This window comes from Eschrichtius robustus, chromosome 12, assembly GCF_028021215.1.
Source record: "Eschrichtius robustus isolate mEscRob2 chromosome 12, mEscRob2.pri, whole genome shotgun sequence".
Lineage (NCBI taxonomy): Eukaryota > Metazoa > Chordata > Mammalia > Artiodactyla > Eschrichtiidae > Eschrichtius > Eschrichtius robustus.
Window position 1 is genome coordinate 67,679,917 of NC_090835.1, and position 25,431 is coordinate 67,705,347.

Sequence of the window (25,431 nt, forward strand, 5' to 3'; positions counted from 1 at the left end):
TCATTCTGAAAGATGAGAACAAAGGGACTAGAAGCACTTCTGATCTTCCCAACCAAATTCACTTTTTGACAAGGAAAAAGGAAAATGACAGAACTAAAGCTTTATTAAGGGTCCGGTCATCACCTGGAAGGCTGGGGGCACTGAAGTATATGAAGGGAACGTGGCAAAAACAAAGGCTCATCACGGTGGGGCTGTGCCGGACTCAGGAACTGACCCTGTAACCTGGCGCACCCAATGCAGGTACGGGGAGTTCCCCTGTTCCACAGGCAATGCAATCACCTCGGCCACTTCGTAAGGGTGCACAGAACTGGGAAAAAGATGGGGGATCACTCAAAGATTTACCCGAAGGAGCCCACCCCCTCAGACTGCCCAGCAAGTCTCACCCCACAGGACACACCCTCACCTCTACCCATAAAGTCCTCACCGAACAAAATCTGTCAAAGCTGGAACCAAGGAACTTCGGGTCTTAATCATCTAAGGGGGGGAAGACAGTTGAATCAAAGGGTGAAATTGATTTCAGGATCTCAGACGAGGGACGGGGATCAAAGTAAGTGGTCAGGGAATTAAGTTTTTGTTGGGTGAGGGAACGTTTCTCACCATCAGCACTTCACTGTCCTCCTCAATCTTTCCTTTCCACTCATAGCTGAAAAGGTCAGGAAGAGAGCGTTGTGGCAGCAAAGATTTCCCCAAAGGAAAAAAGACTGCCAGTCAGACCCGAAAGGTAGGTTAACCCCCCAACTTCTATGACTCACATGGATGTAATCTGAGGAATGAGGTTGACGCAAGCTGCCAGGTGCTTCTCCACCACAGCCCTGAAGGTGAAGAGACAGCCCCATTTAGAGACCCCGTGACCCGGATTTGTGCACTGGCAGCCCAGAGACAGGCAGGAAGCAGCGGGAGGACACTCTTCTCCCCCACCTCCAACTCTCCCTTCCTAAGCATCCTTCCTCGCTCCACACTGAGGTCCCCACCTGGCGATCTCCTTGGCGACCTTCTCGTTGGGGCAGGTGACAAAGGCTGCAGAGACCGAGCCGGCAACATAGGCGGAGCCCGAGGCCGGCGAGGGCTGGGACGGGGGGCTTCCTGAAGCCATGGACAGCAGGGCTCGGGGTAGCAACAGAAGGCGGTAGACTACAGGCAGCAGGGCCGGCATCCAAAGAAGCGAGAGGAGCAGAGCGGCCTGAGAGCAGGAGATGAATTCTGTGTCTCCCCATAAATACCCCAGGAAATTGCACCCCGGGAACCCTTTGCTTGGATAGACACTCAGGCTCTGCCTTCCCTCTTCTGCACCCCGAAGGAAAAGGTCCCTGAAGCTGAGAGAGAAACTTGGAAAATTAAGACAAAGACTCGGTTTTCACTACCTCCTCCGGGCCAACCTCTGGGATTTGGGGTGCGGGTGGTGGTCGAAGCTTCGAGGACCGGAAGAGGCGGGGCCGGTCACTCACCCCTCCGCCGAGCAGGAATGCGGGAGCCCGCCCCCCCCCTCATGCAGCCTATGCTGGTAGAGGAGAGTTGAATATCAAAGGCCACACGTTACGCCGAGAAAGGGCCCCAAAGCTAGGAAGAGCGGCCTCTTCTTACCTGGGCAGCAGCCACGTGATAAGAAAACAGCGCTGGCCACGTGACAGTAGAAGCCGGACCGCCCTAACCCCCAGAGCCAGCCAATCCTTGCCCTCACGTGGCCCAGTTTGTCCCGCCTCCTAGTGAGGGAGGGGCGAAGAGGGATCCAACCAATCAACAAACGGATCTGCAGACGTGCACGGAAATGGGACACCCGTTTCCGTGTAAACCGGAAACGGCTTATTGCAGGCTGAGGAGAGCTGCAGCGGCGTTCCACTGTCACGTGAGGGGGCTGGTCCCCTCAGGCGGCGGTACCTCAATGAGCTACGCGAAGAGACCAATCGCGGGACAGCCTCGCAGGCCACGTAATGAGAGACCTGGCGCAAGGAAAGGGGGTCTGGGGACCCCGCAGAGTCGATGCGTCAGGTTGTGGAGTGGGGAGTCATCCTTAAACCCCAGAATGTGCCTAGTAACAGCCCCTAAACTGTTCCCGAGGCCTTAAGGAGTGGGAGGGTCTTAGGAGATTGAACCTCAGGGGGTGGAGAGAACGCCCCCTGCCATTTTGGTTAGGAGTGACAGATGCCTGAATTGGGGAATGCACAAGTATAACCTGAGGAACCAGCTGTCCCTGGGTAGGGGGGAGTGATTAGGCAGACACGGCATGGCAAGACCATGCCTAGGTGAGGAAAGATGCATTTTAAAAAAAGGACAGAGTGAGACCCTGTAAATGGGATAGAAGATGATTAAAATGGGGCTGAGGGCGCTCAGCCCTCTTAACTGAAACCCCAAAGCTGGAGACAGACTGGTGAATCGGTATGGGGTGTGGAGGAAGGGCTGCAGGTTGGGGATATGGAGAGGACACCAGGAAGTAGTGATGGTTCTTTTGTCCCTTATCCCCTTGCTGTTTCACTCTCCGGGACAGGTCTACCTCTCAGTCTTGGGTCTCCTTCCCTTAACCCATCCCCCTAGGAGCCAGGACCTGTCCTACATAACCTCCCTGGGGCCCAAGCACATCCTGTGACCCAAAAATGGAGACAGGGGCCAATGAGAGGAGAAATAGGTGGGAGGAGGCAGGGAGAAAAACGCTCTGCGTCACCCCCTACCCAGTATTCCCCCTCCCTCCTAGGTCTGGGGTCTCTGGTCTGCTCTGTGGGTATGACTGGGCATTTCCCAGGCTGAGTTCTCTCATGCCTGCCTCTCTGGGGCTGGGGTCTCCCTGAGATCTCTGTCTTTGGGTTTGGAGTTTGTCTCTGAGATAGATCTCTGTGGGGTCTTTCACTATTTGCATTGGCATCTTTCTCAGGACTGAGTTTCCTTGGTTTTTGTTTAGGGGGTTTCTGGGTCCGCGATCACCCTCTCTCAGAGATCTTAGAAACTCTTCTTTATGAGTCTGGGGTCTCTGAGTTCTGCATCTCCGGGCTAGTTGAGTGTCTCTTCGGGCCCCGCCCGCACCGCCCCCAGGGTCTGGAGTTTCTGTGTCTCTCGAGTTGTCAGTCTCCGAGTCTGCAGTTTCTTTTCTCTGAGATCTAAGTCTGGGGTCTCATATCTCTCTCTGGGTCTGAGTTCTCAAAGACCTAATTCTAGGTCTGGGTTCTTTCTGAATCTGGGTCTCATCTATTTCTTTGAGTCTAGTTCTTAGGTCTCAGTCCCTGAGATCACCGTCTGAGTCTTGAGTCTAAGATTTCTGTGGCTATGGAGAACCTTTTAGAGACTGGATGCTCAGATTTTGACCTTTGACCCATCTCTCAGAGTGGGGGGCGGGGGGGTCTGAGGTCTTTTTTCTGAGACTGGGGTCTCTTTTTCTCTAGACTTTGGGTTTGTGCCTCAGATTATCCCCCGCCCTCCCACCACCCCAGGTGGCAAGGTATCTTTCTCTGTGGGTCTGGGGTCTCCCCATCTCAGGGTCTGGGGTCTGCATCTTTAGAACTGCTCTCTCTCTGGTGTGTTTTTGAGTCAGGGGTCTCTCCCTCTCTGGTTCTCACTGAGTAGGGGTGGGGGCTGCAGAGACTCTCTCCTCCTCCTCCTCCTCCTGCTCTTTCCTCTCTCGCTCGCTCCCCCGCCCCCCCCCTCCCTCTCCCTCTCCCTGCTGCCGCTGCTGCCGTTGGCTCCTATTCTCCTCCTCCTCCTCCTCTCTCCTCCTCTCTGCTCCTCTCTGCTCCTCTCCGCTCCTCTCTCCTCCTCCTCCTCCACCTCCTCCTCCTTCTCCCCCTCTCTCTCCCCCTCTTTCTCTCCTCTCTTTCTCCCCCGGCCCCCCCGCCCCCTCCCCCCCAGGCCTGATGAGCAGGTCTCGCGCCTCCATCCATCGGGGGAGCATCCCCGCGATGTCCTATGCCCCCTTCAGAGGTACGGTGGTGAGGGGAGGGGGAGGGCCAGTTGGGGGGGGAGAAGGGGGGAGGGGCGGGGGGGCTGGGCAGAGCTGGGGCCAGGGAGGGGAGCAGCTGAAATGGAAGGGGAGAGGAGGACCGGGAAGGTGGGGATGGGAGCAATGGGGAAGGAGGGATTGGAGGTCAGAGAATAGGGGTAGATAGGGGCCGGAGGGGCCAAGAAACAGGCCTTGAAGGGGGGCTGAGGGGAAAATGATGAAGGGGAAAGAGATCGCCAGAAAGGGTGGGAAGATAGAAGGACAGGGTTGGGGGAAGAGCTGCAGAAATAATTTGGAGGTGGGAGCTGAGAGATGAGGAAAATATCAAGGAAATAGAAGGACAGAGTTTTAGGAGAGGGGCTAGGAGGGGAAAATGAAGAAAATGAAAACATAGGGGTGAAAACAGAAGCCAAGAAGATGGGGGGTAGAATATGGTGGGGGGCTCAGAGTATGGTAGGGGGTAGAAAAAGACAGGAGACGGAGGGAGAGAAGAAGGGGCCAGATGGAGAGAGAAGGAGGCAGTGGGGGGAGGGGGGAAGAGGAATGGAGGGTCCAGATGGAGGGAAGAGAGGAGAGAGAGAATGGGGAATGGGTTGGGGGAGGAGAGACCAGGGCAGGGGGAGGGCCAAATTCAGTGTGTGTTTGTTGGGGGGGGGGAGGGGGCAATACAAGTAAGACTGAGTGATGGGAGTAGGGGGCGGGTTAGGACCCTGCCCCACACTCTGACCCTCATCAAGTCCCTTGACCGTTGAAATGTAATCCCTGGGGTCTTATCCACTTCCTTTACTTCACCACTTTTACCCCCCTCCCCCACCTCCAATCCTTATTTCCATTCCCCCTCCCTCCTCTGGTGTCCATCACCTATATCTTTCCCCCCATATGGTGTCCGTTCCTTATATGAGTCCCCCTTCTGTCCTTCCCCTATATCAGTCCCTTCTCTGGTGTCCATTCTCTTTCTCCCTCACTTCTATCTGGTAGCTCCCTTATATCTCTACCACCTCTTTGCCCCCTCCTTCTTGACCCCCTTGTCCTAGTACTCCTGTGAGGTCCACCTCATTTCCTCTGCCCCATGTCCATTTGGGCCCTTCTGGTATATTCCCTGTCCCTAAAGATTTACCATCATTCCTGTCTCCTTTTCTCTTAGATCCATCCTTGTTATTTCTTCTCCACCCCGTCCTCTCTTCCCCACCCCATTCCCCATCTTATCACCACTAGTCTGTGCCTACTCACTTTCCCCTAAGACCCCAGCTCTTATCACCCATTCCTCTTTTCTTGGCCCCTCTACTTCCTGGGGTGTTGGAGATTTGGGGAGCAAAGACACAGGTTTTGGTGGTTGGAACAGGACCTACAAGAGATCCCCATCTGAGCCCCGTGGAATTGCTCATCCTAGTAAATCTTTCCCCTTTCTCAACTGTGTTTCTGTCTCTTGCATCTGCTTCCCAGAATCATCCTTACTTAAGTCCAGACAATATTTGTGTGTGTGTATTTCCAGAGTTGCTCCTAAGCTAAGTTCCCCATGTCCTTCCCCGCTCCCGGAATGTGTCCCCTGAAGTCTAACCTGCTTCCCTGTGGCTGCAGCCTGAACCAGTCCCTCCCGTAATGATGATATGTATCAACAGATGTCTCCTCTGGGGGTCCTCAGGGTCTGATTGCAGTGGGCATGTTTCCTGCAGTGTCTGCAGTCCCAGAGCCTGGGTTTTGGTAATCTCTGTATCTAGAGGGTATTGGTTAGAATCTCTGAGGTGGCATTGAGATAGTGAGAGTTTCAAAGTATTGGGGTTTCTAGATACCTGTATTCTTGGGGTTCATCTCTGACTCTGACCTGCAGATTGGGTAAATTTGAAACACGTTTATAGACAGAAAGAGGCTAGATTTTTCAAAACTCCTATTCAGAGCTTTCAGTTGGAATGAAGTTCAAAGACCAGTTCTTTTCCTGCAATATACCCATGATTAATTATCCTGTAAAGGTAACAGGATTTTTCTTCCTCTGAACTCTGACTCTGATTCCTTAAGCCTATTTTCTATCACTTTGATGTCACCAATTTGATTTCTGTCTTCTATAGGGCCTGTCCCCTACGTCCCTGTGATGGTGTGTGGCATTGGGGTTTAAAGGGGAAGCAGTTTGCAGGGATGGCGGCATGGGAAGAAGAACAGCAAAGTTGGGGAAGGGGGACCCTGGGTGGGTGGGGGGGTCTCTGAGCAGGGGTGACCCTTAGTCTACTGTTCTTCTGTTTTAGAAGTTTTGTCCCCAACCCCAGCTTTAGTCTTGGGAGACCCGCTCTAAGTCACATGCCTGGATCTTCCATTCTTCCCTCCCCTCTTTCTTCCTCAAGCTCCTTACCGAGCCTTGGGGAGAGGTTCCTAACTTGTAGAGTTGGCTCCCATCCTGTCCGTGGAGACGCGGCCGGGGAGGGGGGCGGGGGGGAGGGGGTGGCATAGGGGGACAGTATTGAATCTTCGACCTCCGACCTCCGGGCATGGAGTAGGGGAAGACATCAATTCAGTATTCATTCAAACAGCATATTTCCTACCTCCTCACTCCCCATCCCCTCCACAGCCAGATGCCTACAAGACCCATACTCCCCACCACCACTAGCAGAACCAGATCTTTCCCCAAAGGATGAGCAGGGTTGGGCTAGGGGAGGAGGGAGTGGAGGAAAGAGGAGAGGCAGGAGGGGAGGCCCTCTCATGACTCTGACTCTGGGAACAGGTAAGTTCCCTCACTCCCTCTCTCTTCCAGATGTTTAGCTCTCAGAGTCTCATGACCCAAATGTCCCTACATCCCCATGCTTCTTTCCCACAGCTCTGTAGTCTTCCTCTTACTCCCTTGCAGATGGGTGGTGCCACGTCCAAATCCTTGTCTTCTGCAGCTATCTGGATGCCCTCCCTCTTCCCAGACACTTGCCACCAACCTCCCTGTGTTTTTCTTCTGCCAGTTTTGCTGCACCCTCCACCTTTTCATTTTTCTGAAGTGGTTGGAGAGCTCCTTCACCTTTCTCTGCCTCCAAACTTGTACCTTCTCTGTCATGATATAATTCCCGTCTCTGAACCACTCCTCTGTATTTCTTCTGCCAAGTCTCCAGAGCCCCCTGTGATGTGATTCCCCTCACCTCTTTTTCCCCAGATAGAGAAGCTTATCTTCTATTCCTGTAAAGTTACCGAGGGCCTCACCCCCATCTGTGATCTCCTCTAGGCGGGTGGGTTCCCCTTCTGCCCCTTTATGGACTCTCTTCTTGCCATTTTAGACACCTCTGTCTCCCAAATACATAGAGCCTCCCTTACCGTTTCTGTGTGTCTCTGCCCCCTAGATGTACGGGGACCCCCTATGCACCGAACCCAATACGTTCATTCCCCATATGATCGTCCTGGTTGGAACCCTCGGTTCTGCATCATCTCGGGGAACCAGCTTCTCATGCTGGATGAGGACGAGGTGAGCAGGGTGGGAAGGCTGGGAAAAGACCTCTGGGTAGTGTGGGAAAATGTGGAGAGAAGGATGGGGAGAATCCTCATTAGCGAAGGGACGCGAGACACAAAGAAGGCAAAGAGAGAAACACTGGCAAGTGGTGGGAGGAGGGTGGCCACTGAGATTGGGGTTGGGATGTCAGAAGGGGCAGGTGTTCTCTCCCCTTGGCCAGGGGGTCTTTGAGGGCCATGTACAGTGATGGGGAGGAGATATGGTTCTAAAGATTTGTGGGTGCCTCCTGTTTCACCCTGCTCATATTGTGGGATAGGTTAGGCTAGGAAAGGGAAACTAAGGGGCTTGGAGGAGGGGTAAAGACATGGGGATCACTTTGGAGGGATTGTCTCCAAAGCAATCCTCGGGACCCTCTCCTCTCCCCCCACTCAGTAAGCCCCATCACTGACCACTCCCCGTCCTTTCCCTGGCGTGGGGCAGAGTACAGGACTCAGAGAGTGGGGTCTCTGAGTGGGGAAACTGGGAAGGGGCTGCAGGGTACCAGGAGAGATGACAGAGGTCAGTAGGCCTGGGTGTGGTTGGCGGTGAAGATGGGGAAGGCTGAGATCAGGGTTTAGAGAGACACTGGGAGGGCTTTTGCCAGGGACATGGGGAAGGAATATAAGGGAAGAGATGCCTGGGGTGAGGGGAACTGGGAGTATGGGAAGTTGTCTAAAGGAGTAAGAGTGGGATAGGGGCAGGGACTAGCCAGAGTGAAAGATGTGAAATGAACAGAGCATCCTTGTGGGAGGTGGCGGCCATGCAGGGTGATTAGAGTGTGGGTTCTGATTTTGGAGCCGGGTCAGCAGTGGAGGGTCCATCAGAGGAAACAAGATGTGAATATGAAGGGTGGACGCCCAGAGGTGTGATTGGGAGTGGGGGTGATTTGGGGACCAGCTTTAGAGAGTGATAGGGCAGCCTGCAAGACCAGAGGGGTGGTGAGAGATGTGCCCCGAAAGCTGTCAGGGAGGGTGTAGCGAGGCAGGGTTAGAACTGGAGTTGAGGTTAACCAGGGTTTCAAGGGATCTGGGGGGCAAGTGAGTGTGGAGAGATGGCTGGGTAGAGAGCTTCCAAGGCACAGAGTCAAGTCCAAGTGTCCAGGGGAGGACACGGTGACTCAAGGGAGAGGTGGTTTGGGGAGTCAAGTTTTAGGCACTGGGGGGCATTTGAGTGATTCACTAGTGGTCACCGGTCTTGACCAAGGATTTGAGGTCTGTAGGATGAACTGGGGAAACTGGAGACTGTGTGAGGATGAAGAGGGAGGACAGTGGGTGGGGGGATGAAGGAATGACAGAGATGGGGACAGACAGGTCCAGGGGACCAGTGGCCAGAGACTGAAATAGGAAGGGTGCGGAGGGGGGGAGTGGGAAATGACAGAGTGTAGGGCCACAGGGAGCTGGAATTGGCTGAGTTGTGGAGCCTGGGCTGGGGACTAGTGGGGTGGGTGGTTCTTGGAGGGGTGGAGAGGGGGAGGTTAGGAAGGAGGTGGCAAGGGCGAGTTGGGGATGAGGCTTAGGGAGAGGTGATGGCTAAAGGGAAGTGAGAGAGGCTGAGTGGGGGGCGATGGAAGGAGATGAAGGGTGGGGGGAGGTGACCAAGCCCTCTGGGGGGTGGGGACGTTGGGTCCCATTCTGGCCGCAAGCCTGGCCGTGGGAGGGAGACAAGCTGTGGATTCTGATTATAAATGCAGCTTCTGCTACCCCCGTGACAGCCACGGAGGGAGGGAAGGGGGTGAGGGAGGTGGGAGGTTGGGAGGAAAACAGGGAGAATGGAGGAACTGAAGGTCAAGGGGAAAGTGGATTCAGGGAGCAGCGAAGGCCAGAGGGGTTGCGGGAATTCCCTGGAGGGTGTTTCAAAAGAAATGGTGGAAGAAAAGAGGAGGGTGGGACGGGAGGGAATGAGGGAGACAGACTCGGAGGGAGAAGGGAACGAGAAATCGAGAAATCCACTCATCCCGAGACACTTAAAGAGTATAGAGGGGCGGGGGCAGAAGGTGGTCAGGCCTGGTGGAAAGGCAGGCTCATCCTTCCTTGGTGGGGGAGGGAAAGAGGAGGGACGGCCTGGGCCAGGGAGGTCTGACACCCCATCCCCCCCGCATCCCCTAGATACACCCCCTTCTGATCCGGGACCGGAGGAGCGAGTCCAGTCGCAACAAACTGCTGAGACGCACAGTCTCCGTGCCGGTGGAGGGGCGGCCCCACGGCGAGCATGGTACGGCGGCCGAGCAGGCTCGAGCAGGCTCTCGTGCCCCGGACAGTCGCGGGGAGAGGGCTGAAGGTGGACAGGGTTGCAGGGGAGGGGGAGTCCGGGAACCGAGGGAGCTGTCAGGGGCCGGGAGGAGGCGGAGACAAAGTCTCGAATTCTGCGAGTGGGAACCTGGGCGGAGCAGGCGCCCTCCTCTGGGATCTGAGCGGGACGGAGGCTGTGGGTGAGAGGCCCCAGCGATCCTTGCTGTTTCGCTCCCTTTTTCCTCTCCAGCAGCGAAGTTTGACTCTTTCCCCGGTGCTTGCAAAAATAGTCTCCTTAGATCTTTAGCTTCCTGTCCGAGTGTCCCCTGCCCCTCCCAGCCCCAGGTCTGGGATCTTGGAAAGAATGACCTAGTTCCTGCCCGGCCCCCAGACCTCTGCCCCACCCCCACGCTCCTAATTCTTCTTCCAGACCTTCTGGCCTGTGGACCCTCCCTGTTTTCTTTCCCCTTTTCCCCTCTTCTCATCAGCTGTTTCTGTTTTCTGCAATTCTGTCACCTTCTTTCTCTTTCCTCCCCGATTTCTTTATTTTCTCTATCCCTCTTGATTCCTCTGCCTCTCCCCTCTGCTCCCGGTGGATCTCCATCAGACCCCCATCTCATCTCCTTTCTGCCTGTCTATGGAGCTATGTGCTCAGTCTGTCTCTCCAACTCTCCCTCTCTCCATCTGTCTCTTCCCCTCCCTCCCTCTTTCTGCCCCCCCTCCACCCCCCTCTTTAGTCATTTAAAAAAAGATTTTTGTCTTCCTGAGAAGTTCGCTTAAAAGGTTTCCATGGGAACAGTGAGGGGAGATGAAGGCAGAGAACAGAGATCTGCAGCCAAGGTGCAGAGAGACGCCCTCAGCCCCCGGAAGCCCCCTTGTCACTGCCCCCTACCACTCTGTTCCCCTTCCAGGACCAAGGGTCCAGGTCCTTCATCCCCTCAACCCCTTGTGACCCCCTTCTTCCACCAGCTACCCCTCCCCTCAGGGAACCAGGCTTCCAGTTTCTCTTCCTTGGAGAGAGCCAGTGGCCTGTCTCCATCCCTTGGCTCCCTTCAGCCCTCTTCTCATAGGCCCAGGCCTTACTGCCCTTGGGGGACAGCTCTGGGACCCTGGGTGGATGGGTGGCCAGGGGTGTGTGTCATTGTCATGGAAACTTCTGACCATGGGGGTGTGTGGGTAGCACATCTCTGTGAGGCAAAGCCAGGTGGTGGTGGTGGAGTGTGTACAGAGAATGTGTGTGATGTCTGTCACATCTGTGTGTGTGTGTGAGAGAGAGAGAGTCAGTCATGTCCATGTCTGGGAAAGGTTTGTGTACATGTGTGCATACCTGTGTGTCGAGGCCAGAATGGTCACATGCTTGTGGAGCATGTTTATCATATATCCGGTGGTTGGCGTCTCAGCCCACATATTCCCCTTCTTTCTCCTTACCCTCAGTCCTCAGGTCTGGGGTCTCTGGTGTGGGTCTCCTGTGTGTTTAGGGGGAGGGCACCCATGTGTGTTTGGAGTTGGAGGACGGTATGTGGAGGTGTTTGTGTTGGAGGTTCAATAGGGGTTGGGAGGGGGTCCAGGGGTATATATATTTAGGGGGAGGGTTTAGCGAAAGAGTTGATAGCTGGTGAACGTTTGGGGGTCTCAGGTGGACGTGGAATGTGTAAAGGGCATGGAGGATGTGCTGCAGGGAACATAGGAGTCTTTGGGGCCCTGGGGACCTGGGTCTGAGAAGGTCTGTGCAGAGGCTGTGGACTCTTGAGCCCAGGAGAGGTCGCCGGACCTTTGAGGGGCATCGGCATCCAGGGCTCCTCCTCTGCTGGGTGGAGCCGCCGCCCCTCGTTCCCTCCGAGGTTTTGATGGGGGGTCCTGCTCAGGAGGATGGTGGGAGGCCCGGTTGGTTTTGGGGGTCCCCTCGTCCCCCTCCCGCGTCTCTCTCGCGCTGTCTCCGGGCGACGGGGCTCGTGACAGAGGCGGCCACGGCAGCAGCGGTCGCCTAGCAACGGCGGCGGGGCCCGGGCAACGGCGGCAGCGGCGGGAGCGGCGGCGGAGGGAGCCGTTCCCGCGGCCGTCACCGCTCGGCCGTCCCGGCCGTCCCGGGCCCCGCCGCCACCCCCACCGCGCCGGGCGGCGCGAGCCGGGCCGCGCCGCCCCCTCTACCGCTGCACCCCGCCCCTCCCCCGCGCAGGGGCGGGGCCCCTCCCCCACCGGGGACACCCCCCCCACCCCGATCCCCCCGGGGGGCGGTGCGAGGTAAGGGCGGGGCCGGGCGGACGAGGAGCGCTCGCGTGGGGGGGCGCCGCGCTCTTGGGGGCGGGGGCGCGTGTGTGCGTGGGCGCCGGGAGGGGGGTGGGGAGGCCGCGGCGGCGGCGGCGGCGGCGGCGGCGGCGGCGGCAGCTGCTCCCTCCGCATGTTCTCGCTGCATCTTCCGAGTGGGGGGAGTTATGGTAACTGGAGGGGGACAGCGGAGGTCGGGGGGTCGGGGACAGGCCTCGTGGGGCCAGGGTCTCGAGCGCGCGGGGGCGGCCGGTGTGGGGTGGTCTTGGAGACCCTCGGTGGAGGTGGCAGCCCGGGTGTCCGCGTGTGTGTCGCTGTCCAGGCTCGTGTCCCCTGTGTGTTGGTGCCATGTGCACACGGGGGCCCAGTTCCTCGTGCACACATGTGCAGCCAGCGGTTTTCAAGTCTGTCCTGTCGTATCCTGCCTCTGCCGGCTTCTGTGCCCCTCTTGCCTAGGGGGCTGCTGGGCTGACCACTGGCTTGTGGGGCAGCTTTTGGCCATACTGGTACCTGTCACCTCTGACCCTGAGAATGCATGTTCCTTGCTGGGGCTCACCTCCTATCAGCCTCCTGTGTGTGGGGATGTGTGGCTGCATGAGAAGGATTTTCTGTGTCCCTGGTGGCAAGTGTGTGTCTTTGCATGTGTGTTCCATCATTGGCCTGGGTATCTGTGTCAATCCCAGCATGGGTGTCCAGGGCGTGTCTGGATGTGGGTGGTGTGCAAGTGGGGGGAGAGAGTAAGTGTGTGAGTGTGTTCCTTGGAATCCTACCATGTATGAAACACCTTTGGGCTAGCAGGTGTGAGCCCCTGCTCGGTTAGGTAGTGGGGGCAGAAAAGCTGAAAAGGGAAAGAGCGGGGTAAAGAGGAAAAGTGGGGAGTTGGGGAGAGGGGGAATGAGAGAGGCTTGGAGAGGAGAGAGAGCCTGGGAGAGAGCATAGCTGGAGAATAGCTGGGAAGGTGGGAGATAGTGGAGCCAGATTTAGAAGAGAGGAGAGAGGAGAAGAGGTTTTAAGATGGGGAACTGGTTGGAGACAGCAGAGAAGGGGCCTGGAAGCTGGGGAGACAGCTTGTGGGGCAGAGAGAGTCAGGCCTTCGGTAAAGTGATCTCAGAGGAGAAAGGGCAAGACGGGGTTGGGGTTTGTGTAGGCCATGTAGGATCAGGCTTGGTTGGATCAGGGGAGGCCATCATAGAGGCTGGCTCACAGTGAGGCCTGGCACGGCAGGAACTGCTGTTAGAGGTTCCTGTTCCCAGCACAGAGTTTGCCCCTCATTTCTCTGCTCTCTGTCCAACTCTGTTCCTCCACCTGCTTTGGCAGCCTCCCTTTGTGGCTCCCCTTGAGAGCTGCCAGCTGGGTGTGATAGGGAGGAAAGGCCAAAGGGAAGGTTAGGGATTTGGGGGATTGGAGGGCAGGGGGAGATTCTGTGGGTGATGGCAAAATTAGAGAGGTTGGAGAGGCGGGAGTCTAAGCCCTCGCTGTGTGTGTGTGTGTGTGTGAGTGCAATTGTATGTGTATACAGGGTGTGTACATGTGTGGGTGTGTGCACAATGCCTGTGTTACGGGTCTGTGTAGGTGGCTGTTATGCGTGTGCATGCGTGTATACATCGTGCAGGGATGGGACATGGAGACCCAGGATCGTGGTGTATGCTTATCAGGTTTGCTCTGTGTGTGGACATGGGCGTGTGCCTGTTTTCTGCACATGTCACTGCATGCAGCACTAATAACAGGATGTTCTGTGATTCTGTCAGTCCGCCCCTTTCCCCTCTGTGTTTCTGCTCTTCTTTTCACTGTGGCAGTGAGGGTCTTTGTAAGTGTATGTGTATGTGGCCTCCGTGTACCTCTGACTTATATGTGAGTTCATGGATCTTAGTGCTTGGTTGTATGTATAAGGTTATATTACTTCAAGAACCAAGCAAACCAATTAGCAAATCCGTTCTCCTTCTGTTAATTCTTTAGTTCCAAAATGGAATTTTAGTGGATTTGAAGTTAGACTTTCTGCCTTTATTACAGGAGCTTGCATATGAAAATAGTGGCTTGAGCTACATTGCATGGCATGAGACAGGCAGCTAGACCTGAGAAAGGCAAAGACTAGGAAGGAGATATTCTGAACCCTTAGATGCATTGTTGAGTGTGTAACAGAAGGGTAATTAACACGTTTGCTCCTTGGTCTGTCTGTATTCTGGTAGCAACCACGGATTCATGTGTTGGAGTCAGGGAAGGGCTGGGGGAGAAGAAGGGGTTGTCCTGAGACAGTGGTTGTGGTTGTACTTTTCATGTGAATGAAGGATATTTGTGCTTTGGGGATACGGGGATACCTTGATGTGGTCAGGATCATGGTATACTCAAACATGTGTTTTAGAGGTTAAAGTGGCTTCCCCTGTGTGGGGGCCCTGTGTGTGTCTCTGGGTTAAATGTCCCCTTCTGTAACGTGCTGCCCACATGACTGCCCAAGGGACTCGGGCCCCACATCCACACTAGCAGCTCTCATGTGAGTGTCTGGGTCCAAGTATGTACTCCCCTGTTGCAGTGCTCACATATGTCTAAGCATGTATCCTGTGGGGTATGTGGGCCCCAGGGTCTCAGAATGTGGACCCGTGGCACCCCCCATGCTCACAGTTGCCTGTATGTCTCATAAGCACCTAGATCCCTTTTTATTTTTTGTATCATGGGTCTTATGTGCACGTACCCCCCACAGCTCGGTGCATGTTTTTGTGCTTTACACATGTGTTCCTGAGGGACTGACAAGGGTTCCTGTGTCATGGGAGCCACATTTTTGTGTGCACATCTCCTAACACCCAGGCTTTAGAGGCCTAGGGAAGCTGGAGACTGATTCTAGGGCAATTTGTAGGATATTTGCAATTCAGGAAGCCGACAGTGAATGTGTAGCTGTGGCCCTCCCTTGTTTTGGAAACTAGAGGGTTAACAGGCAGCTCTTCCGGTCCAGCCCCCCCAGCATGTAGCTTCTTGTTGCCATGGAGATGGTAGCCCCGCCCCTGATGCAGCACCTGCCCCCCCATTGGCTGCAGTGGTGACTGTGGGGCTGAGGGGGGAGCCCAGGCCTGGGCAGCCATTCTGGAGCTGGAGCCCGAGCTTGGCATCCCCCCACTTTCATTCTCCTCTAGCCACTTGGCCCCTCTAAATTCCCTGGCAGCAGAGCCTCAGCTTCCCTCCTCCCAGCTGCCACCCTTTTTGACTCTGAGCAGTCTGAGCTTCATCGGCATTCATCTCCCCTCCTCCTCCTCTCCCTGCCCTCACTTGGGAGTCCCCCGAGTCCCCACTGCCCATCTTCCCCACTCCCTGCCCGTTCCCCTGCATTCTTCTCTTTTCCCCTTCCCCCCTTCACTTCTGAGTCCCTGCCACTGCAGTGCACGTGGAACCAGCCCCTTCTCCCCTCCCCCCCACCCCTTCCTTGAATTTTCTGTCCCCAGGCATTTTCCGCTTCCACTCCTCACAGGTCCCTTCCAAGACTTCCCCCTCCAGTCCAGGGAGGGGGTCATGGGAGGTAGCTCTGGCCCTCCAGACAAACAGGGGTTCCAGGAGTGGGGGCCAGGTGGAAGATGTGCCCAGCTGAGGGAGGAGGAAGGCCTGTCTCTGGTCAATGACCTTTAACCCAACTTCCCCCACCAGCTCGCCCCTTCCTGGTGGGGTGGGCACCAAGGACCTAGGTTCTGTGGATCTTCGGTGTCCTTTATTCCTGGAGTTTTACTGACCCTCTCAGCCATGCCCCTTTGCTGACTGCCAGGCCCAGCCCCAGTCATGGGCCTAAGGCCTCCCACCCCGTCCCCCTCCGGGGGCTCCGGCTCGGGTTCCTTGCCCCCTCCTTCCCGCCGCCAGCTTCTCAGCCGCCGCTGCTCTTCCTGCTGCTTTCCGGGGGGTAGGTGAGGCTGGAGCTAAGGGGCAGAGGGAGGTGGGCGAGTGTGCTGGGGCCAGGGGTGGAAACCTGGGCTAACGGCGACCCCCTCCCCAACTTCCGTTATGGCCCTTTTCTCCCCTCCAGAATACCACTTGGGTCGCTCGAGGAGGAAGAGCGTCCCAGGGGGGAAGCAATACAGCATGGAGGCCGCCCCCGCTGCACCCTTTCGGCCCTCGGTGAGTGAAGGCGCCTGCCAGATGTGGCTCAGCTGGGTCCCCTCCCCTCCAGCCCCAGCTGGAGCCTGAGGATTATGAGAAAGGGGGAAGGAGGGGAGAGAGAGAAAGAGAGTATGTGTGTGTGTGCCCCCACCTCTTTGGTTTCCCCCTTCTTGGCTCTGCCCCCCTGCTTCTCAGACCAGCCCTCCCACCTTCTCCAGGCTGGGGTGTGTGTGTGTGTGTTTGTGTGTACACTCGCATCCGTGAGAGCACAGGAAGACAAACTGGTAGCAGGGCTCCTATCCCCCTTTCCTCGCCTCTAGAGATTTCCCTTTTCCCCCCCATCCCACCTTCATCCAGGGACTCTTTACCAGCTGAGCGGTGAGGAGGTAGAACTGACCCTACCCCAAACCACACCTATCCCCATTTCCCCCCCACCCAGCAAGGCTTCCTGAGCCGGAGGCTAAAAAGCTCCATCAAACGTACGAAGTCACAACCCAAACTTGACCGGACCAGCAGCTTTCGCCAGATACTGCCTCGCTTCCGAAGTGCTGACCATGACCGGTACAGGGCCTGGAGTGGTGGGCTAGAGCGGGGTGGGATGAGTTGGATGCAGTGTAGGGGCCTCCAGAGTGAGGTTGGAGGGGTGGGGGTTCTCAGAGTGTAGAGCTTGATGGCTTCAGATTGATTGAGAGGTGTGGTGGGGCAGGAGTCAGAACAGAGGAGCAGCAGGAGAGGGGCGGGGTGCAGGGTGCCCGGAGAGGGTGAGCAGCGGGGCAGGAAAGGGGGTGAAGGTGAAGCCAAGGAGGGATGGACTCTTCTGACCAACAGAAGGATGGGCTTCAGCCCAGGATGGAAGGAGCTGTACAGAAGGACAGAGAAGGAGTGACAGAGCCTGGGAGGAACATTTAAGGAATCCAGGGAAGGGGTGGTGGGCTGGTTGGTAGGAGGGGAGAGTGTGATCCAAGTAGAGGGTATGAGGGAAGGGTGGCAGGGTGGGGTGGGGCTGGCAGGTATTATGGAGGAGAGAAGGTGCAGCGTAGAGCGTGACAGAGAAGGGGAGGTGGCATGGGTATGCAGGTCAACAGACTGTGGAGGGGAGGTTGGAGGGTTAATCCATGGACTGAAGCCTGAGGAAGAAGCCCGCAGAGAAGTCCAGAGGGCACTGTCTCCGAGGCTGGGCTTGAAGGAAATCTTGTTTGCTCCTGTGGTCTGCTCTTTGGGGTCCCTCTTTGGGTTTCCCCCTCCCCCCCGCCCCAGGGAGAACCCTGTCCTTCCTTTCCCCCACGTCTGGCCGCCCCCGGGATGGGGCAGGTAGGGGAGGTTGGGATAGGTGAGTCACACCTTCCCCTCCCCCCTCCCATGTCACCGGAGCTGGATTTGGGGAGGGGGGGTGTGAGGGCCTGGTATTCCTGGCCGCGGGGGCGGGGGGGCCGGGGGAGCGTCGTGCTGACGGCAACAGAGCCCAAGATGACGGGGCTGCTATAAATAGCTCCATGGAGGCTCCCACACCCGAGCTCCCCCTCCCGCTTCCCTACTGCTCTCTACTCTTCATCCCCTAGCTGGCTCTGAGCAAACTGTCCTGTGGTCCCGGCCTCCACTCCCCTCAGTGCCTTTCACCTTCTGCCCTCCCGCACTGATTTTCCCAAGTTCATCCCCACCCCCACCCCCACCCCGTCCCCCACCTCTGTTCCCACGTCCAGCTCCCACCCCCACCCCGTACCCCACCTCTGTTCCCACGTCCAGCTCTCCAGTGGCCTCTCCTCATCTTCTCCCATCCTGTCTTTCTGCACACACCTTTTCCTCCTCCTTTCTCCTTCTCACCCTATCTGTTCTTCCCCAGTCCCCACTTTCAGTCCCTTATCTCCATTGTCACTCTTCTGCCCAAAATCCTTCTTCTATTTCTTATGATTTTCCCTCACTCTTTCCCCCGATTCTGCTAAAACTTGTCCTCTTAGCTCGTTCATTTTTGGATTTATTAAGTGCTTTTTAGTCACTACCTGTGTGCCAAGGCCCAGACCAACATCTTTGAACTTCTGCTTCTTTCTTTTTTAAATTTATTTATTTTATTTATTTATTTTTGGCTGCACTGGGTCGCTGTTGCAGTGCGCGGGCTTTCTCTAGTTGCGTAGAGTGGGGGCTGCTCTTCATTGCGGTGTGCCGGCTTCTCATTGTGGTGGCTTCTCTTGTTGCAGAGCACAGGCTCTAGAGCGCAGACTCAGTAGTTGTGGCACATGGGCTCAGTAGTTGTGGCTCACGGGCTTAGTTGCTCCGCAGCATGTGGGATCTTCCCAGAGCAGGGCTCGAACCCGTGTCCCCTGCATTGGCAGGCGGATTCTTAACCACTGCACCACCAGGGAAGCCCCTGTATTTCTGGTTCTTTACTCCCACCTTTTCCCCCTTATATTGAAGCTGTGGTTTTGGCGGGGGAGGTGTCATATAGAACTCCCACCTAGAAGTGTCCAAGGCCCACCTGTTCTTTTTTTTTTTCTTCCATGGTCCCTTTCTGGGTTGAGATATTTCTACGTGTCCCAAGTCCTCACAACCCCTTAGGTGGTGGACTGAGGGGAGGGAATTTCTTAAAGGGTTCTCATGTCTCTCACATCATTCATGTCCTTCCCCGGGGATAGGCTGGGTTTCTTTCTGTCTGTGTCTGTGTACATGTGGGAAGTGGGTTTAGGAGCCCCTTTCCCCAGGTCTCCATCCTAGAGCCAGGTTGGCGATGCAGGCCTCTGGGTGTGTAAGCAGAGTGGGGAGCTGATTCTCCCTCCTGGACCCCCGCCTGCCAGGGCCCGGCTGATGCAGAGCTTTAAGGAGTCACACTCTCACGAGTCCTTGCTGAGTCCTAGCAGTGCGGCCGAGGCCTTGGAGCTCAACTTGGATGAAGATTCCATTATCAAGCCAGTGCACAGCTCCATCCTGGGCCAGGAGTTCTGTTTTGAGGTACTGGGTGTAGGGGGCTGGGGAGGGCCAAAGGGCAGGGGTCATGGAGGGGGAGGGCAGAGAGTCCTGGAGAAAGCGGCAGAGGTGGGGACGTCAAGGAAACAGAAGCCTCTGGGGCTGGGAGAAAGGAGGATAGGCCGGGGAGGAAGAGATGGTGGTGGACTCTCAGTCCTTGGGAGTCATCACCCCTCTAGAGCCCCAACTGACCTCCACACCCCTCTCTAGGTAACAACATCATCAGGAACAAAATGTTTTGCCTGTCGTTCTGCGGCCGAAAGGGACAAATGGATCGAGAATCTACAGCGGGCGGTAAAACCCAACAAGGTATTGGGAGTACAGGGTACACAGACAGCATGGGCAAGGCAAAGGTCAAGCTGCAGGGGAAACTGGGGGCCTAGGGGAGAAGGGGACCGAGGAGGAGGGGACCCCCATTTTCCTCTGAGTCCCCCATTTCTTTTTCCTTTCTTTCTACCTTATGATGTTTCCCTACCATAGAAATCATAGACTTACGGAACTGATGGGGCTCTGGAAGTCCTCTGGTGCATCTTCCCTGCAAGCAGGGATGTCCCACTAATACCTGACAGGTGGGCGCCTGGCCCCCGCTTGCAGTGTTTCTGCAGGACACATAGATTTGTCAGGTAGATGAGTCTTTAGACCTTGGTTTCCTCTCTGTACGACTGGTAGGAATGGTGTTGAACTACATAATCTCTAAGGTCCCTTTGGCTCAAAAATTCTATGAGTTTGTGTTCTTCCCAGGAGAAATGCTCCCAGTTCCGTGAGCTGTTCTTTGTTTCCCAGTTTCCAGTGAGCTCACAGTCCTCTTGGCCTCCTCTGTGGAAACCCTTGTTTGTCAATGTCCTTCTTAAAAACTAGACCCAAGATGCTGGATGTGATCTGCCCCATGCAGAGTACAAACACCAGGCTCTTTTCACACTGTAGCATCACCTGAGCCTCACTGGTCAATTGTCATCCTCCAGGCCCTTTTCACACTAACTATATAGTCTCACCTTCTGCATTTATGCATTTTTTGCAATTACCTTCCGATTGTCTTTGAAGGACTCCTCAGTTCTCCTGTTCAAATTCCACCTTAATATTTTGGGTTTATTATTCTAGCTTTTAAAATCTTTTCTCAATACGAATTCTGTCATCTGATGTATGAGCTCCCTCTGTATCAGTTTCCTGTGGCTGCTGTAACAAATTACCACTCTCTGGACTGCTTAACACAACAGAAATTTATTCTCTGACAGTTCGGGAGATCGGAAGTCAAAAATCAAGGTGTCAGCAGGGCCTTGCTCCCTCGGAAACTCTAGGAAGAATCCTCCCTTGTCCCTTCATACCTTCTGGTGGTTGCCGGCAGTCTCTGGCATCCCTCGACTTCTTGCTGCATCTGTGCACTTTCTGCCTCCATCTTCATGTGGTCATCTCCCCTCTGTGTGTCTCTGGTCTCCAAATCTCCCTCTCCATATAGACCCCAGTCATTGGATTTAGGGGCCACCCTTGTCCAGTACGACCACGTCTTAAGTGACTATAGTCACTTAATATGACTATAAGATATGAATTCCAGGGTGACACGGTTTAATCCCGCACACGCCTTCTCAGCCCTGTGATTGCTGGTGTCGGAGACTGTCTGGCTTTTTCACCATCTCTCCTCTTTTGGTGTCTCTGTCTCTCTGTCCCTTCCCCTTCATCTGCCGTGCCCGCCCTACCCTGCCAGGACAACAGCCGCCGGGTGGACAACGTGTTGAAGCTGTGGATCATAGAGGCGCGGGAACTGCCCCCCAAGAAGCGGTACTATTGCGAGCTCTGCCTGGATGATATGCTGTATGCACGCACCACCTCCAAGCCCCGCTCGGCCTCGGGGGACACCGTCTTCTGGGGCGAGCACTTCGAGTTCAACAACCTGCCAGCCGTCCGGGCCCTGCGGCTGCACCTGTACCGTGACTCAGACAAAAAGCGCAAGAAGGACAAGGCGGGCTATGTCGGCCTGGTGACTGTGCCTGTGGCCACCCTGGCTGGGCGCCACTTCACAGAGCAGTGGTACCCCGTGACCCTGCCGACAGGCAGTGGGGGCTCCGGGGGCATGGGGGGCTCGGGAGGGGGAGGGGGCTCAGGGGGTGGCTCAGGGGGCAAGGGCAAAGGAGGTTGCCCGGCTGTGCGGCTGAAAGCGCGTTACCAGACAATGAGCATCCTGCCCATGGAGCTATATAAAGAGTTTGCAGAGTATGTCACCAACCATTATCGGATGCTGTGTGCGGTGTTGGAGCCCGCCCTGAATGTCAAGGGCAAGGAGGAGGTCGCCAGCGCGCTGGTTCACATCCTGCAGAGTACGGGCAAGGCCAAGGTGAGTACTGGGCCCTCAGGACAAGGTGACCTGGGAGTGCGCACTCGCGGGGATAGTAAGGGTAGGGCACGTCTGTCTTCATCAGCTTGGGTTGGACAGAGGCTGACCCTTGCCTTTTCCTGGCCCCCAGGACTTCCTTTCAGACATGGCCATGTCCGAGGTGGACCGGTTCATGGAACGGGAGCACCTCATATTCCGCGAGAACACGCTCGCCACTAAAGCCATAGAAGAGTACATGAGACTGATTGGTCAGAAATACCTCAAGGATGCCATCGGTATGGCCCACCCACAGGTGTTCTTCCCAAACCCGCCAGATGCCCACCCCAGCCCTAAATGTAGCTACTCCAGACTCCAAGTCCACCCTGCCTCAGCTTGATGCTTCTGGGCCCAGAGTCCCCTCCAACCTGATTCCGAGATTCCCCAAACCCTGGCAGCCCCTGTCCCTGCCCTTTGAAAGTGTGACCGCCCTCCGCTGTGCCCCCACCTCCGCAGGGGAATTCATCCGTGCTCTGTATGAATCTGAGGAGAACTGTGAGGTGGACCCCATCAAGTGCACGGCGTCCAGTCTGGCAGAGCACCAGGCCAACCTGCGGATGTGCTGTGAGTTGGCCCTGTGCAAGGTGGTCAACTCCCATTGGTGAGACTGGGAACCCTGGGTTGGGGGGCCAGGGCTGGGGGAGTCGTGTGTTCATCTGTTCATCCATCTGTCCATCTTCAAAGAGGACTGAGAACCAGTTATGGGCAAAGCATTGTGCTTGGTGCCATAGAGCAGACAGAGAGCCATGAGGCTTGGCCCCTGCCCTCAGAGGACCTGTACCAGAATGAGTAGGGACAGATTAGATACGCAGAAAGCCACAGAACGGTACAGTATGTGTTAAGTTCCAAGTGAGGGTACCCTCCCCCACGCCTCCACAATGCAACATAAGGTCAGAGAAGGCAGATCTTTGATTGAGATAAGCAGGGAAGGCTTCGTGGAGGAGGTGCCAGGGCTGCGCTTGGAAGACTGGGTCAGGTTCTGATGTATAGATATGGTGGGCTGAGAAGACGTTTCGGGAGAAGGCTGTGGAACAGGCCCACGCGTGAAGGTGAGAGGTCCTGGGACAGCAGGCAGAGGTAGTTTAGTGGAGCGTGTGGCTCACAGTGGAGAGTGGTGGGAGACGTGTCCGGACAGGGCGAGGAGAGTTAGAATCTGAAGGCCTCCGCTGCCAGGTAAAGGAGTTGGAGCTCATTGGTAGGTCGTGGGATGCCAAGCAGTATCATGATTGAGAAGATTAATTCTTAAGTGGAGGTGGGTGTGGCGGGTGGCTGGAGTAGGGAGAATGAAGTCCAGGCTAGCTGGGGACTGTTGTTAATGGGTCAGGCATGGAAATCATAGCCTGAGTCAGGATGGTAGCAGGAAAAGTAGAAAGGGGCTACTGTAAGGACCCTCTGTGGAAAGGATCAACAGGAGTCATTGGCTAATTGGAAAGGAGGGGGCATGTCTGTGGGGAGCAAGGACGACTCCCAAGGCCATGAGGCTGGTGGTTGGGAGACCGGTGGCCTCACTGACAGAACTGGGGAGTCAGGAGGGAGAGCCCAGTGGAGGTTGGAGGTGTGGGGGGGCGATGCTGAGCTCCACTTTACACCAGTTAGAGTTTAAGGTGTCAATGGGACATTGAAGAGGAAGACCAGGGAGGTGGGGAGAGTGAGCTCTGAGCCATTCCAGGGACTGGGGATCATGCCTGGGACACCTCCATCCCCATTTCCCTGGAATCCAGAAGAGTTGGGGGGTCCGAGCTCCCTGTACCTCGAGTGACCCTCCATCTCTCTCCCATCTCTGTCTCTCCCTGGTGTCTTTCTTCTCCTCCTCTCCTTGTCTCTCTCACTTGCCCCTGTCTCTCTCCCGCGTGTTCCTCTTCCCTCACCTCCTCTCCCCTCCATTCTCTCTCCCTACCCTGTCTGTCCCCTCTGTCCCCTCTGCCATAGCCCTCTTCCTCCAGCAGCCTCCTGTCCTCCTCCTGCGCTCCCTCCCTCCCTCCCTGTCGCTCTCACCTCTGTGAGGGTTCCACACCCTCACCTCCTTCCACCCCCCTCAGCATGTTCCCTGGAAGCTGAGGGTCTCTGGGGCTCAGTCCCGGTCTCTCTCTTTCTCTCTCTCTCTCTCTGTCTCCCCACCCCGTCCCCTCAGCGTGTTCCCGAGGGAGCTGAAGGAGGTGTTTGCGTCTTGGCGGCTGCGCTGCGCAGAGAGGGGCCGGGAGGACATCGCAGACCGGCTGATCAGCGCCTCGCTCTTCCTGCGCTTCCTCTGCCCGGCCATCATGTCACCCAGTCTCTTTGGGCTCATGCAGGAGTACCCAGATGAGCAGACCTCGCGAACCCTCACCCTCATCGCCAAGGTCATCCAGAACCTGGCCAACTTTTCCAAGTGAGGGAAGCCTCAGGCTGGGTGTCAGACGGGGCTGGAGTGGGCAGGAAGGGTCTCCTGAGTCCCTAGAGACAGGCGTGGGTTGGAGGCCTTCTGGGTGTGACCTGTACCTTCTGGATGCTTTGGCCAGGTTTACCTCAAAGGAGGACTTTCTGGGCTTCATGAATGAGTTTCTGGAGCTGGAGTGGGGTTCCATGCAGCAGTTCCTGTACGAGATCTCCAACCTGGACACACTGACCAATAGCAGTAGCTTTGAGGGTTACATCGACCTGGGCCGAGAGCTCTCCACGCTGCATGCCCTGCTCTGGGAGGTGCTGCCCCAGCTCAGCAAGGTGAGCATAGGCCCCTTGGCCCGTCCTCAGGTCTCCAGAGGCTCCTGTAGCCCGGAGACCACCCCCTGCGCAGATTCTTCCCCCCTCCTGTTCCCAGACATGTCACTGCCACTTCCAATGCCACTTCCCCAGCTCAGACTCCTTCTACCTGAACTCTCTGAGGCCCCCTTAAAGCTGGGCTGTTAGCCCCCGGGTAATAGCCTCCCCATTCCAGGAAGCCCTCCTGAAGCTGGGCCCACTGCCCCGGCTCCTCAACGACATCAGCACAGCTCTGAGGAACCCCAACATCCAACGGCAGCCGAGCCGTCAGAGCGAGCGGCCCCGGCCTCAGCCTGTGGTGCTGCGGGGCCCTTCGGCCGAGATGCAGGGCTACGTGATGCGGGACCTCAACAGGTGAGCACCCAGGGCCCCAAGCCTGTGCCCTAGGCGCCCTTATGCTTCTGTCCTGGATACACTCCGCTGGGCCCCATGTGCCTTTCTCGAGGGCTTGAAAGAAAGGAAAGAGAAGCGTTTTCTCAGAGAAGGCGGTAAGGAGACAGGTCCAGTCAGTAGTTAGCTGCAAGCCAGAGGGAGCAAGGAATGTAGAGCCCCCCCCAAAACATGCTGAGATTCCGCCAGCTCCAGCCTGGCGTAAGCCTAGGAGGTCCCTCTCCCTGCTCAGAGCTTGGGTTCAGCCTGTACACTTGGACCAGCCACCTGGTGTCAGAACATTCAGATAGCTCTGTATTAGTTGGTAAAGCAGCACCATCCCCAGCCCCACCACCAGGACCCCTCAGACCTTGACCCGATTCAGCACTAGAGCAGTAGCCCCTGGACCCCACCCCGCAGAGCCTCCCCACCACAGCAGCCTCCAGGCTGGGAGGCGCACAGAGCCGCAGCTGCTGCTCGTTGTTTTGATGACCATCCTGCTCGTTCCTCTGCCCGCATCTCTCCCTCCATGATGCCATACCCATCCCACCATCCCCGCCTCTCCTTCCACACATCCCCAACTTCCACCTGCCTCTCTCCTTCTCTCTGTCTGTGCTCGTCCCTCTTCCCATCTCTCTCCAGCTCCATCGACCTTCAGTCCTTCATGGCTCGAGGCCTCAACAGGTGAGGGGCTCTCCCCTCCCCCGCCCTCCTCTCCTCTCCTGTCTGCTCCCCCCGCAACCCCGACTCCAGTGGCCATCACCTCCCTCCACTCCTCTTCTCCTCCATGCACCCTCATCTCCTCCACATCTGCCCAGACCTGCCCCTCATGCCTCCTCCTTGCTGCCCCATCTCCCCTTCTCCAGGCCTCCCTCCCTTCCCGGAGGGGCCCTGTCCCATCCTATTTCCTTCGCATCCCCTCCCATCCCCCCAGCCTGCCTGCCCTCTCCCGAGCTGCAGACATCAGCTCTCAGCCCTTCCCTGCGGGTCCCACTCTTCACCCCAGGCCTGTGCTGGACCACAGAGGCTCTACTGCCAGTAGTCTGGGTCTTACCTCCCACTCGTG

The 25,431-nt window shown here is 56.5% G+C and overlaps 2 protein-coding genes across 13 annotated transcripts in view; one reads left to right on the forward strand and one right to left on the reverse strand.

Moving 5' to 3' along the window:
* Positions 1-85: 85 nt before the first annotated feature.
* On the reverse strand, positions 86-1,678 carry CUTA (cutA divalent cation tolerance homolog). Of its 2 annotated transcripts, none has more exons than XM_068557711.1 (6): positions 1,582-1,678; positions 972-1,180; positions 753-812; positions 598-643; positions 425-474; positions 86-307 (listed from the first exon to the last, which is right to left on the reverse strand). In XM_068557711.1, exons 2-6 carry the CDS (start codon positions 1,151-1,153, stop codon positions 181-183), a joined length of 465 nt encoding a protein of 154 aa, XP_068413812.1. In that variant the 5' UTR covers positions 1,154-1,180; positions 1,582-1,678; the 3' UTR covers positions 86-180. The 2 variants fall into 2 exon arrangements, with proteins under 2 accessions (XP_068413812.1, XP_068413811.1); XM_068557710.1 differs by lacking the exon at positions 1,582-1,678 and adding an exon at positions 1,362-1,551.
* Positions 1,679-3,825: 2,147 nt separating this feature from the next.
* The window catches only part of SYNGAP1 (synaptic Ras GTPase activating protein 1), a 31,469-nt gene continuing 9,863 nt past the window's right edge, over positions 3,826-25,431 (forward strand). For 10 of the 11 annotated variants that reach the window (XR_011075690.1, XR_011075689.1, XM_068558221.1 and 7 more), the window contains exons 1-13: positions 3,826-3,903; positions 7,231-7,352; positions 9,482-9,587; positions 15,867-15,958; positions 16,380-16,501; positions 18,727-18,880; positions 19,106-19,204; positions 20,595-21,221; positions 21,352-21,496; positions 21,714-21,858; positions 23,389-23,625; positions 23,756-23,957; positions 24,172-24,350. Coding sequence is in view for 9 of the 11 variants with exons in the window: in XM_068558221.1 (XP_068414322.1) it covers positions 3,837-3,903; positions 7,231-7,352; positions 9,482-9,587; positions 15,867-15,958; positions 16,380-16,501; positions 18,727-18,880; positions 19,106-19,204; positions 20,595-21,221; positions 21,352-21,496; positions 21,714-21,858; positions 23,389-23,625; positions 23,756-23,957; positions 24,172-24,350 (2,297 nt within the window). In the remaining 2 variants the exon portion in view is untranslated. Of the gene's footprint in view, positions 3,904-7,230; positions 7,353-9,481; positions 9,588-15,866; positions 15,959-16,379; positions 16,502-18,726; positions 18,881-19,105; positions 19,205-20,594; positions 21,222-21,351; positions 21,497-21,713; positions 21,859-23,388; positions 23,626-23,755; positions 23,958-24,171; positions 24,351-25,007; positions 25,050-25,431 lie in introns of all 11 variants that reach the window. The other variant, XM_068558229.1, reaches the window with a different exon arrangement.